The 14160-nt window shown below is 33.3% G+C and overlaps 1 protein-coding gene across 1 annotated transcript; it reads right to left on the bottom strand.

Annotated features, from left to right (window-relative positions):
• Positions 1-619: 619 nt before the first annotated feature.
• On the bottom strand, positions 620-13310 carry LOC105626499 (DE-cadherin-like). Its single transcript, XM_012207799.1, has 16 exons — positions 13295-13310; positions 11786-11859; positions 8206-8341; positions 7399-7637; positions 6719-6742; positions 5799-5987; positions 5093-5397; positions 4709-4979; positions 3966-4545; positions 3706-3887; positions 2278-3619; positions 1794-2017; positions 1501-1716; positions 1081-1420; positions 851-1003; positions 620-762 (listed from the first exon to the last, which is right to left on the bottom strand). The coding sequence occupies exons 1-16, from the start codon at positions 13308-13310 to the stop codon at positions 620-622; spliced, it is 4434 nt and encodes a 1477-aa protein (XP_012063189.1).
• Positions 13311-14160: the final 850 nt, after the last annotated feature.

Below are 14160 nucleotides of genomic sequence, written 5' to 3'. Positions count from 1 at the left end.
ACATGCCGTACAATGTACAATGAATTTTTCTCTCATCTCTATTTTCTCTCATTCCACTTATACACATATATCACTTCTAACGTAAAAGTATAGCATAAATGCGCGTCTAGGTTTTATAGACACAATATAAAAATTCATTATAAGAATCAGTATAAGATACACATCACTTTTACGAGTAAACGAAGTTTACATAGCGTTACAGTCACTCATGATAATCATAAAAGTCATTCCGTCCACTAATAAATCATACGCGTTAATTACATGTAATTGCGATGATGACGTATCATACGCTCTTCGTTTTTTCAATCGTCAAATTAGAGTATTCGATTAGAATGAGACCATATTTAAGTACAAGCCTCGTTTCTTTCCAATTAATTTTGATTAATTGGAATCTGGGGCTTTGGAAATACACACAGTGTAAACTCTGTGGCATATATGCTTCTCATGTATGATTCACATAATCAGGAACGGGTCTGTAAAATGTGTTTTTGGCAAATAAAATAATGATATAGATGAATAATGTATTGTAGAGTGAAATTGTAATATTTAAAAATTTTCCAAGCAAACTACGTTACCTGCGATAAAATTTTATATCTACGATGTTTTCATTTAGAAAAATTCAACACCAACTTTCGCTTCCTCGTTCACCAATTCCGTCACTTTCATCGTCACTTGGATCTTCTCCATACATATCTGCCAATTTTCTAAATCTTGGTCCAAAATTAGATAGATAATTAAACTTGAGATCTCCATCATCAGTGCCTGTCAATGAAAAAAAAAAAACATAATGAGATTAATTAAGAAAATAATATAAAAATATAAGCCCATTTTGAAATTTAAAAATACTAACAGGAAGCTAATGATGATAGATCGCCTTCTGAATTGCCTTCTCCCTCATAAGCATAATGCCTTACATCATCGAATGGATTTGTTTCAGGATCTTTATCGCAACTTTCTTTCTTACCATCTAGGAAACCACAAATATCTGGAACTTCGTCGGTTCCTTTATAAAAAATTATTCTTTAGTTTTCATACAATTCATAATGTAAATAGCACTTTGATAATATCTCATTATCATACCTCTACCCTGTAGGCCAATTGGAGCTATTTTCGAATCAATAGGTGGTGCATCATAAATGGCTCTCAAGACATTTAAATCATAACCCGTGTCAACCTCACCGCCTCCTTCGTCCTCATAATTAATAATATTTTCTCGGATATCGTCCATATCTTTATACATATCATCTGTCTTTCTCCTATGCACAACTACCGCTACAAGCAATATTAACAATATCAATACACAAACTAAAATAGCTACTATAAAGTTTGTATCAATTCCAAACGAGATTGCCTTTGCCATGCCATGATCGCAGCCAGGATCTGCGTTTCTAGACAACGATGGCATACCCAAGTTGTATGTCTAAAACAAAAGGATGTAACTTAATGTCTCATCATAAGCTATGTGTGTGTGTTTTTATTATATCTCTTTATTTTATTTACATTTCCGTTGAGTGTCATATTGCGTATACAACCGACAAATCCTTTGTTAGTCGGTCTATAATCCCATCCTAAATTTGATGCTAAATGAGCTAAATTAGTTAATGTACCGCCTACTTGCATCGGACTGTTAACATTTAAAAATTCATTGGTGCCTTGCGGTGCAGTAAGACTCATGCAAGCCGATATACCGCACTTATCAACTACCATCTCTATGGACTGGAAAAAAAAACAAATTAATATAATTTGTATATTTAGCTTGAACAAAACGGTGTATGTACAATGAGAATTCTTACAGTTTTCTTCCAGTAAACGTCTATTCTGTGGCTCTTGCCGTCTGTTAATTTAATTTGTTTTTGATCTAGTCTTACAGTTCCAGTTCCATAATCAACATACAACACAGCAAAGCCTTGTTGAAGTTCAAGAGACATGAAATCCTGAATTCGAAGCTTCGGATTGTAATTCATGGGACCAAAATAAAATACAAGACCATTGTCCACATGTGGCGTTATTTCCAATCCTATAATCATACACACGTAAATATAAATATGAAAAACGGAAATAGTATAAACGAAAATTCATTATAAAAATATAAAAGGTTGATTAAATATTGATAAAGGTCACGGAATTACAGAAGCAGTAATACAGAAATAGTAAGCATGTAAGAAATATGGAGCATGTTACTATAAGAGCTAGTGGCAAAAGTGAAGGATTTCAAAATCCAATTGATTTCGGTATTTTATCGTTTTTCATCACTTATCTACCTAAATGTGCATCTACCTAAATGTGAGTCGTCGCAAACTTGACCAGGTGACGGCATTATAGCCCAGCCGTCTCCGTGAAAGCCAATACCCAATAGTTCACATCTCGGTCCTTCCAGACCAGGGGGACACTCGCATCGTCCTCCTGCCAGAGGAGTACCACCGTTTAAACAGATAATAGGTTCCGCCACATGACAAATGCACAGTGGATCTGCGACCGCCCTAACACCGACAAACGAAGTGGTGTTAGTATAAACGACATATGGAACGGTACTGGTGTTCAAGTAATTGCGGCAGGAATTGTTGCAATGAAGCTTCTCGAATAGGCATTCATCAATGTTCATTAATAAGATATCCGCTTTCATCTCTCGTTCAATTTCTTTAGAATGTTGCGCTATAATTGTATTCAATTTCTCAGGAGCATAATATGGACTGCCATGTGCCGAAAATCGAATGTCCAGCAAGCTTCTATTATTATGATGAGGCGAATGAAGTACGGTGAACACGTCGACATTTTCGACCGATATATTTAGCATAGTTGCCAATTTCTCTTGGAATATATCCTTTTTACTGACACCAGATTCGTCAGGTTCCACAAATTGCTCCGCTGTTATCCCATAAAATCGTACAGAACCAGATCTATGAACAGCTTCTTCGGGAAGTTCCTTGACAGTAATGTTTACGTAAGCATTTACTTGATGCAATGGAATATCTTGACCTTCTTCGGTGACAATAAATTTCAATACAAAGGTATCGTTCGTCGTACCTGACAATAAAGTAATCATGCCAGTATTGGTATCAAGATGGAAACCGTCATGAGGAGAAGCCCACTTGAAAGATTTATCAGGTAAATCCCAATCATCTGGATCGTTAACATAAACCCGTCCGATTTCTGTGTCAGGAGCTTCTCCCTTGTAATTATAAACGAATATAGAACTTGAACCCTCGCGCATGGGATTGTCGTTCTCATCGCCTATGATCACAGTAAGCGTCGAGGTACCCGTCATTGGCGGCGCACCACTGTCCGTAATCGCTATCGGAATGTTGTAATTCTTCCGCCTTTCTCGATCAAACATTACACGCGAATATAAATTAGTATCACGTATGTCAAATTTAGATCTAATTTCATTGTCCGCAGTATCGTCGATTCTGAACTTGAATGGCGGACCATTATCATCGGAGTCGTAATCTCGTGCCTTCAACTCGGTTATCTTGCCATGTGGTTTATTTTCACCCCAAATAACTGGTTGCATATCGAGAAAAGGAGCGTTATCATTTATATCTCTAAGAGTAATATTAACAGTAACTAATTCTCGAAGAGCTGATGGGCTATCATCTTCATCTCTCGCCTTTACGGTAACCTGTTAAAATCATCAAAAGGAACAATAACAAAAGAAATTAAGTTTTTTAAGATATTGACTTGGTAAATATACGACTAATAACTCACAGTCCATGTTGAAAAACCATTCGGCGGATCACGATCTAATGGCTTCTTCAGTTTCATACAACCAAATTTGTCGATTCCTATCAAGGGTTGTTGCTCTTCTTTAGCGATAAAATAGACAATATGTTGATCGGCACTTCTGTCTTCGATATCAGGATCATAAGCCATTACAGTAGTGATGCAACCTAAACAAACAGTAAAGTTTGTTTAAAAAATGATCAAATTTTGCAGGATTATAAAAAAATATGGCATTAATACTTTACCGTCTACCAATTTTTCTTCGTCTATTGTCGGATTTTTGTCGAAATCTTCGAAAACTGGTGGATTATCATTAACATTTTCGATAAAAATCTCGACTTGTGCTGTATCATTAAACAGACCATCGAACGCTTTCACAGTTAGATTGTACTTGGTGAGTTTTTCGTAATCGAGCGGCTTGTTCACGCGAATTTTTCCCGTTGTAGCTTCAATGTGAAAACTGTCATCAATGTTGCCTGATATAATGCTATATGTAATAACACTCGCCGTATCGGAATCGATGACTTTGACTTCAGTTACAGGCTCGTAAATGTTGGCATTTTCATAAATCGAATTATGGGTGTAGACTTTGCGGGTGAAGCGAGGTGGATTATCGTTCTTATCAGCTATTTCGATTTGGAACGTCTGTTGTCCCTTATTGTGTTCGCCAGTTTTAAACAAAGCACTTGGAGAATTATCCGTCGCTATTACTTTCACATTGTATATATGTTGTTTTTCTCTGTCGAATGTCATTAACGTTGTAATATTACCAGTTTGCGGGTCAATGGCAAAGAAATCCTTGAAGTTATCCAACTCGTAGGTGACCTTTGAAAATCGAGATATTGCATTAAGTGCAAAACATAATGAAACATTGACGTACAATCATATAATAAAACACATGCTTTCGTAATACAAAATGTAATTTATACAATTTTATAATATATACTTTCGTCGCACAAATGTAATTTAAATTATATAATTTTAATACCTGATTATTAGCAGAAGTTCCATCAGCATCAATGGCTCGCACTTGCATCACAAAAACTCCTGGTGGTTCGTTTTCTAAGACACTTCCTCCTTTAATATCACGAAAGACTGGAATGTTGTCATTTACATCTAAAATTTCGATATCGACTACCGTTTCGGCAGCTAACTGATAATTATTTTTTACTCTCACTATTAACGAGTACTGCGTATTCTTCTCATAATCAAGTTGCAAACCCAACTTGATGTCTGCTACATCTTTATTAGATTCTAATCTACAATTAGTACAATAATAAAATATGTAAAATAGAGTTGATTCGCAATTGTTAATACGTTACATTCCAAATTATATGGAGTGAAAAAGTAGTAAGTACAATTGGTATAGTACCTAAACGTATGTTCTTTATTAGTTTGTTCCGTTGTCCCAATTACCAGCTCAAAAGTTAGATACAAATTGTCTGAATTACTAGAATTATCGATGTTGGATACTGCTTGTAAACGGACAATGCTAGCATCATAATCTCTAAAATCTTCTTTAAGTTTGATCGGTTCTGCTGGTCTTGGTACAAAAGATGGCGCCTTCTTATGTGATTCCACAACTTGTATGTAAAAAGACGTGCTACTGCTCAGTGGCTTTTCGGTACCAAGATCCGTGGCGCTAACTATCATACCGAATTTAGAACCTGGAATCCGCTGCAAAAATTCATAATGATCATAATGCAAGAATGTTTATGCGATTTGTTAAATAAAGAAAAGGGGGAAACTCAAGCTGAAAAAATGAGTTGGTGCGCCGTGTTATTTTATTCAGGACATATTTTTAGTATAATACATGCGAGAAATGAAGTAACAAATATTTCTTTCAATAATTCAACAGATAAGTTTATTTTAGGCATTACTTGCGTGTAAAATATTTACTAAAAAAAAGAGTATGCAAAGTTCGTCAATAAATATAAAACTTCAAACAACGTTTTAATAAAATGACGATTAAACTATTAAATATATGTTACAAGTTCTAATTTCCAAGTAATATTGTAAAACGGAGTTTGCATTATAAGTACTATCATTTAACATCATTCCACCTTCATTCTACTTACGTCTATAGTTTTGTTGAGAAATATGATACCGGATTCGCGTTCGATCCAAAAGTATCCGATATCATCCGGTCTCTCAGCTGACAGACTATATCGGACGATAGAATTATTGCCATTGTCAATATCGGTGGCAGAAATTCGCATGACCTCACGACCCACCGGTAAATCTTGCGGCACAGATTCTGTATAATTCTGTGTAACAAGCCAAATTGTATTAGCGAAAACCGACAATAGCACAATACGTATGTACGAATTCTAAAATGCACTTAATGTGAAGTATTCCATGCAATTTTCGTACGAATTATGTTTACGGTACAATTATCATTTCTAAAAGACCACACGTTTATGCATGTTAATTTCTTCGTTTAATATAATAATAAATAATATAATACATTAATTTACATATTATTCCTTTAATAATAATAAATGAACAGAGAATGTAATTTCCATGCTGCGCTGATAATATTCATTGTAATTAATTATAAATCAATAAAAAAAATCTTTGCACTGAAAGAAACGATTAGCTGCTGCAACAAATTAAATGGTAAAATATAGCATAGCATTTTTAATTGGCAGCAACTAATTTTTAATAACTTATTCGCATAGAATTTCGATAGGCTAACGCAACCAAAAATTGGCTACTGCAACTAATTAAAAATGCTATTTAGCCAATATTTTCTTTCTGCATCTGTATAATAACATAGGTGTATCGTGTACTCTTTTAAATTCTCATAGTCAAATTTAAAAATATTTTTCCAAGTGCATATAAAAAGACTTTCGATATACAAAATAAAAATTAAAACGACAATTTGTTTCATGAAATGTGCAAACATATACATAAAAAGAAGCGAGGAAATAAAACTTGGAACACTTTTATTTTTTCATTTACATATCGACATTCACATCACGTATTCAAAACCAACCTTCCACCTGTATCCACGAAAGACCTGGGATTGAAATGAAACAAAAAAAAATTCAAGCAATAGTTGTTAGTAGCGGTAGTAGTTGTAGTTACAAAAAATGTTAGTTAAAAAAATTAATTCATTCACGCGATATAAACGTACGGAAATCCATATCTATAATATCTCACAAGTTATTCATATATTTTTAAAATAATTCATCATTTCTATAAATAAAAATGTCTTACATTTCAAAATTTATGAATATTTTAATAGCGTATGAATTATACATGTAAAATTATCTATTTACTACGAATTTATTCTTATTAATTAAAAAATTAGTTTTTAAAAAAGATTTTGAAGAAATCAATTCTTCTCATTTTAATAATAAGTCATTTTTATCAAAAATAAATTTCGTATAAAAAGAATTTATTTTATATTTTTTTATTTATTCATAAAAAAATCAACTCTTTATCATAATTAAAATACTATTATCTTATAAATATCATGAAAAAAAAAAGATTTCATGGTTCTTCTTCCATTTCTTTAGTAGAATCTGGCTTAAGTCTATTACATACGTATAATTGCAACGTATGCATAATGTAAACGTTTATTCGTACCACATGCACTCAGATTCGTATTTGCAGATGGGAACTACAAGAAAGTTGATAATGAGTTAGTAACTTAGGTAGTTAGCAACGTACCGCTTTGTCAAATTCAGGATAATTATCATTCACGTCTTCGATAGTGACTTTGAATGTACAATGGTCATCTAGCTGCGGCCTTCCATTGTCAGTCGCGAGTACCGTGAGATAAACTTCTTTTTCTCTGGCGGGTTCATCTCTGTCGAGTATCTGGGTCGTAGTGATGAGACCCGTTTTATTGTTGATTGCGAATTTTAACCTATCCTTAGGATCCTTAGCAAAGCTATACGTAATGGTACCTGAAAATGTGAGATCAAATAAATGGATAATTAATAATGGAAATTTGAATCCTTTTTATGAAAATTTTCAAATAAATTAATTATATGAAAACTGAATATTTAAGTAAAATATTATTCGAACTTTCCGAAATCTTGGAAAAAATCTCGGAAGTTTTGAATGTCTTGAAAAAAATTTCGATTTATTCTGTTCGTGATTTGTTGGCATGAAAGAAAAAAAATTGCATATATCTGCTTTATCAGTTAATAATGTGGCGAGATATTTCCATTTTTCTGACACATATATTTCTCGTTTTTATACTGGAGAAGGTAGCATCTCGTGTAAATCCATAAAAATAATAAATGAAAAATGTATCAGCAACACGGTATACAATTAAAAAATTAAAAACAGACTCAACACAGAATGTGTCTTGTAATTGTTCCCCATTTATTTCGATTCGAAGTCCTGAAACTTTGAAGATCATAGAACTGGCAAGCATATAAATTTTATTTATTATGCACATAATTTAATATGACATTTTATGCATGATATATGTGACATATGTGATGATGTCGCACTATTATACAATACCTCCTTCCTCCGGTGGATCCCTATCTTCGGCGTGTACCTGGATTACCGTTGTGTCAGGTGGTTGTTCCTCCTTCACTACTGGCGCGTAACTTGCACAATTGGAGAACACCGGCTTGTGGTTGTGATTTTCATCGAGCTGAAAGCGCAAGAGAAACGGACAGCTATTAACGCGAGTGTTACTTGGCGTGGAGCACCCTCGAAAGATGTCCGGGGGATTAATCGGTAAACTTGGCGGGGCGCGATGCAGATGGGAAAGACTTTAGAGAACAAGGTACTCGATAAATCAAAGCGTTCCTCATAAACCGAGCGCCATTAATCATGGCGTATATCCCGGCAGTCTATTATATCGCGTTTCCTCATAAAGATCCAATACAGTCTGAAAAAGAAGAGAGGGAAGATAGAAACACAAAGTGAAAAAGGGAGGAAAAGGAAAAAAAACGGAGCACCGTACTTAGACGCTTCATAATAATTCACATTGACATTGACGACCTACGATTAGAATAGACATGTGGCAGGGCTAACATAAATCCCAGCTTTGTACAACGTTACGCGATCTATTGCGATTCGATAAGTCATATCCTCAAATTATTAGTCGCAGTTGTTTACCTCGTGCATTGTGTTACCATTTCATCATGATTAGGATCGATCCGATGTTTAACATACGTAATACACGATTGACATGGCGTTTAACTTTTGAACTATAGAGGAAGAGGAAGACAGAAGAAAAGAGAACTCTCTAAATCTGAATCAGTGGATAATCACTGATATCAGTGCCAAGTATGCCATTGGTAATCAGTGAATTAAATGTGAGATCCTTAATCCAGCTAATCTTTATTAATCTAACTAACTTGTTTTAGTGCTTAAATTCAATAAAATAATTCAATAAATATGGTATTGGAAAATTAAAATTAACGTACAACTATCAATATTTTATTTTTAGTACATATACAATGCTCAATTTTTTCATTCTTCCTTTTTTAGTTGAACTTCGTTGATTACCAGTATCAAAATATGCGTTGGATAATTAGTGACTATCCACTGATTCAAAATTTAGAGAGAAAGAATGTGTATCATGAATAATAACTGATAACGATATATAAAAAATTCATAAATTAAAAAATTAATTTTGCAAATAGTAATACATCTGACGTCGAATTTTTCATCAATCCTGTGTCAAAACGAGGGATAACATTCATAATAATGCTAAGTATCTCCGCTCTCCTTGGACGCGATCACATTAGACTGTTATCTTCAATGTAATTAAATGGTCGTGACATTAATATTCATTACTATTTTCTGTCCTGCAGGGGATAACAATATTCCTGAATAAACAACATTTGGTAAGAAACATAATCCACGTATATTCACCATGTTTGCTCGCACGGTGAAGCACGCCTTGGCATCTAGCAAACCTCTCAGACCGCTTAGAATTTCGCACAGCACTTTACCGACGTCATGCGTTACTCCCGATATAGCGCCGGTATTCGCTCTCGTATTTTCCTCCAACCTCATTAACGATAAACAAGTTAGCCGCGTTTTAGCATATTAACCCCGTTACATTATATGTACAGCTGATTCCTGCAGACTTGTTCGAAAGAAAATTTCCATCAATAAAATCCGTAGGGCATTTGCTGAAATCTTGGAAAAAAAACCATGAGGATTCTGATTTTCTGGGCGTTTTTCATTAAAATTCAGACGCAAAATAGTGTCTTTAGACACAAATTTAAAATAAACTTGAATAGTCGTGTATCTTCTCCTTATACATATAGAATACACAGTAAAAATGGAAGCTTTAAAAAGTTTTTTTGTGTAAAAAGTAAATATTTCATATTTCTAATTTTTTATTGTAATAGATAGTATAAAGTTTTTATCGATATAATTCATTTACCGTAAACGTAATAAATAATACTTGATAAATTAAATTTTCAATAGGTGCGATATGTATACTGGAGTTACCCTAACGATGCATACAAGCAGCGAGATACACTCGACTGCTAATTTAATATTGAAAGCGAGAAAGCTTTCGTGTGATGCAAATTGCTCGTGATGTTTTTGCGCAATGTTTAATATTCGCAAAAGACCAAGTTTCACTGCGACTATCATCTCTGATTTGCAATGGATGAAATGGAATTGAAGAGTAAGGTAAAAGCAATAAAATTTCGTAAAGAGCTGAGTAATAAATCTTACTCTGTTAATGTAATATGTATAAAAAATTACATATAGTTATTATATATTATCTCTCATGTATCTTGAAAAAGATACAACGATAGTAATCTTTTCTCGTTATTCTTTAAATTCTCTCGATTTTTTCCTTGGAAAAAATTTAATTAAAAGTAAGTTAACGAGATATCTTACATTAAAAATTGAAAGAGTGTGACCAATTGAGTTGTAAAACATGTAATTTCATTTTAATTTGAATGTAAATAAATAAAAATAAATACATAATGCAAAGATATATTTTATGTATATGTATAAATTATTAAAATATCTGTTTCCATTTTAACAGCATAAAAACAATTAGAATTTCATTCTAATTATTTTTAATAACATTGATAGTATTTATACAATATAAAATAATATTTAATTAATTAAAAATCACAGAAATCCATTGCCTTATTCAACTTATTTCCTTCGCAGTTGCAATTGAATTTAATTATTAAAATACTAAAGTTTAAGTAGTTACCTCTGCCATATGGAGTTTAGGTTATATCTAAATTGTAGGAAACTTCTCTGCTGTATCTATTCATGAGATTAGATTCCAAACAAGATTCAGTTACGAGTTTGATCAATCTAGAATGAACTATTTGATTAAATACGTCTTTTCATTATAGAAAAGTTAAGTACATTTCAATTCTGGCAGCAATATATGATTTTATATTTAATAGATTCGAACGATTTATCCGCGTAATTCGATTATTGAAAATCATTAATTGTTGAATTTTTTATTGAACATGAAGAGACTCACAGCTAATATGATCAATATTTGGTATAAATAAAATTTAAATAAAAGTCGATATTTAATCAATATATAATATATATAATATATCGATATTTCTAAGCAAGTATTAATACTGAATAATGATATTATATTTTGAATATTATTTCAGATAGAAATTCGCGTCTATCGATATTTTATTGGCTTGAATATCTTTTAAGTTTATACTCTCTTAAGAATGAATGAATTTTAATTTCATTTAATTACAAATCCAAGATTATGTGGGAATAATTAATCATCTGATGAAAATACAATATTTTAAATTCATTCTATCTCATGACTTTTTGCACGTTCCGTACATATCCAACGAGTAGCAATGAATTCAGACTCGTCGATATCACGTTAAGACGACTGCAGCCGTGGTAAATACATAGTTAAATTATTCGACAGATAGGAGAGAAAGAAAGAAACAAATCCATTATCCAACTTACTGGAAAGGTAATGTACGGGGATCTGGTTGGATCATTCCCGGGATCTTGGTTAGTAAAGAAATTGGGTTCGATGTTCAAGATAAAAGAAAAGGAGTGTAAATGGCGGTGGAAAGGAACGAAAAATCGAATCAAGAACGAATCGAGAAGCACTTACCGATAATTTACCCTCGCCCAGATACTGCGATCTCTCGTCCAGGTGTCTCGAGTGCCTCAATCTCGTTGCAGACGCTGTAACATAAAGAAGAAACGGAAGATGATGATATCGCCCATTTGAGATATTGTGGATATTGCATTCGATAAAGGAAAATCGATCAAAGGCCTCGTTCAAATTTAGAAATAATGCGTGATCTTCCTTTTTGAAAGCAAGAATTTAACAACGAAATAAAGCAAGAGTAAACTTTTTTTTACCCTAATATTCGTATAACATAACGCGATAATAATTTTCTCTCATAATTTATATATATAATAATAATCTGTAATACATGATACTGATAATACAAATGAGATAATTGTGATATACGTAAACATATTATTATTGTTTTTATGTAGATCTCATCGATTATAATATACGCTTAATGCTTTAGCAACGTCACGTCGACGAAAATAGCAGGCGCTCTGATAAAAATTTATTTAATAATATATAGAAATATAAATCAAATGTTGAATTTATAATGTCTAAGATGAAATTGCTCTCTCTTGTTCAATAGCAAATCCTCTTAAAAATTATTTCAGCTCGCATTTATTCGTCCTATTGTATCTATATTTTATCTGTACATGAATTTTCTCGGCAGTGCTCGTTTACATTTTACGCATAATAATTTAAAATATCGAGTATTTCCTCGAAATTTCACAATCAGAAGAATTTTCATGTATGCGTATAAAATCATATAACGGAAGTGAAATAGTAAAAAAAATTTGTAACTTGCGATGAAATAATCTTAACTTAAAATTTCCAAGTGCTAAATGCTAACTGAATTAAAAATTATACATATCTCGGGGCGGATCTTAACTGCAGAGATCTTTATGCATCATTCACAATAACGTCTACTCCACCAACATCGAAGAATGAGAAATGCAACTTGGAACGCTACCTTAGAAACTATTCATAAGTTGCGCAAAGTAGGCATTGCTAATGCGGCATTACTAATGTGGCATTAGCTGAGTCTTTAAGTTAATGTACAAAGAGAAGCAAAAGGCGCGTAGAAGAAAGTACAGTTCCAAGTATGTAAAATTATTCACAAAGACTGCTGTTGTTATTAATGTAATAAACAACTGTCGCAAGTTGAGAAAAAGATACTCGTCTGTAATTTTAAGATTGTTATTAATGTAATAAAACATACAATAATCCGATTCCATTATAAAAAAAAAAAAAGAGAAATATAGGTGTGTAAAAGAACAAGAAAAGAAGCGGTACAAAATGCTTCATTTCATTGAACACTCGCTGTCCGTATTTTTGAGTACCAAAAATAATCCCTGTCACTCTTTTGTTAATGCTTTCCAACCGCAATACGTGCTAGCGATGAAGCGCTGTCATTCCTACAGCTTGCGTGGCTCAACCACAATGCGGTTTAAACTGTCCCGAATTTTAAGTAAATTTGGTCCGCCGTAAAAGCGATATCATCGGAATTGCATAAAATTCAACCGGGCTCACACAAACGCTTACATCCGGAAGCCGTCATGTTGTGTAATGTAGTGAAATACAAAATAAATAACGGAACAGAACGGATGGAAGCCAAGCCAGACATCTTAGGCCATAAATTGCTTGCATGAATTTTTCTGACATTGTATTTGAGTTTCTTTTTTATCTTCGTGCATTTTATAAAGGTTGATTGGTAAAACTGATGTTTAACAGTCTAATTGATCTGATATTAATGATTATCCATAGCAGCGAGATTAATTATGTTTCTCTGGGAAACTTGATAAACGATTGTCGCTCAAGTACAACGTATAACAAGCATAATTATGCACATATAACTCGTTGATTGAGGAATCCCCTGTGAAACTCCCGATAATTGAAATGGGAATCAACCTTTCTTCCTCCCCTACCGTTCCATCTCTGTATCAAAATCATTCGGAACAATTGTCGATGTCACTTCAATTTATTATCACTCGTATTCAATCGAGCATACACTCCACTCGTAACCACGAACTGATCCGTCCTCGACTCCTCTCAAACTAACACTTCGTCCAAATTAACACTTGGTCCATTATCTTGTTCCGCTCGAGTTGAGAGCAACATCTGTATAGTATGAGGAAGCTATTTGTATTTCCGTATTAGCTATCGCGTTAAGCATCGTTTCGCTGTAGTCCGCGCTGGCGTTCGTTTTTTTTAGATATTTTCAAGAGAAGAAAGCGCATCTCTTAGGTCTTTCGCGCCAAAGATCCATTAAATACTTTTATGTGCAATACCTCAATATTGCATTCGCTTGCGAAGTTCCCGCATATTAGCGGGAAATTTCAAGTTTCCCATATTATTCCGTTGTGTTTTACCACGTTATATTTTATCACGCTTCTCAATGAAAATCGGGG

The sequence above is a fragment of the Atta cephalotes genome (assembly GCF_000143395.1).
Source record: "Atta cephalotes unplaced genomic scaffold scaffold00005, whole genome shotgun sequence".
In the NCBI taxonomy this organism is placed as follows: Eukaryota; Metazoa; Arthropoda; class Insecta; order Hymenoptera; family Formicidae; genus Atta; species Atta cephalotes.
This window is presented reverse-complemented; position numbering and strand designations above follow the sequence as displayed.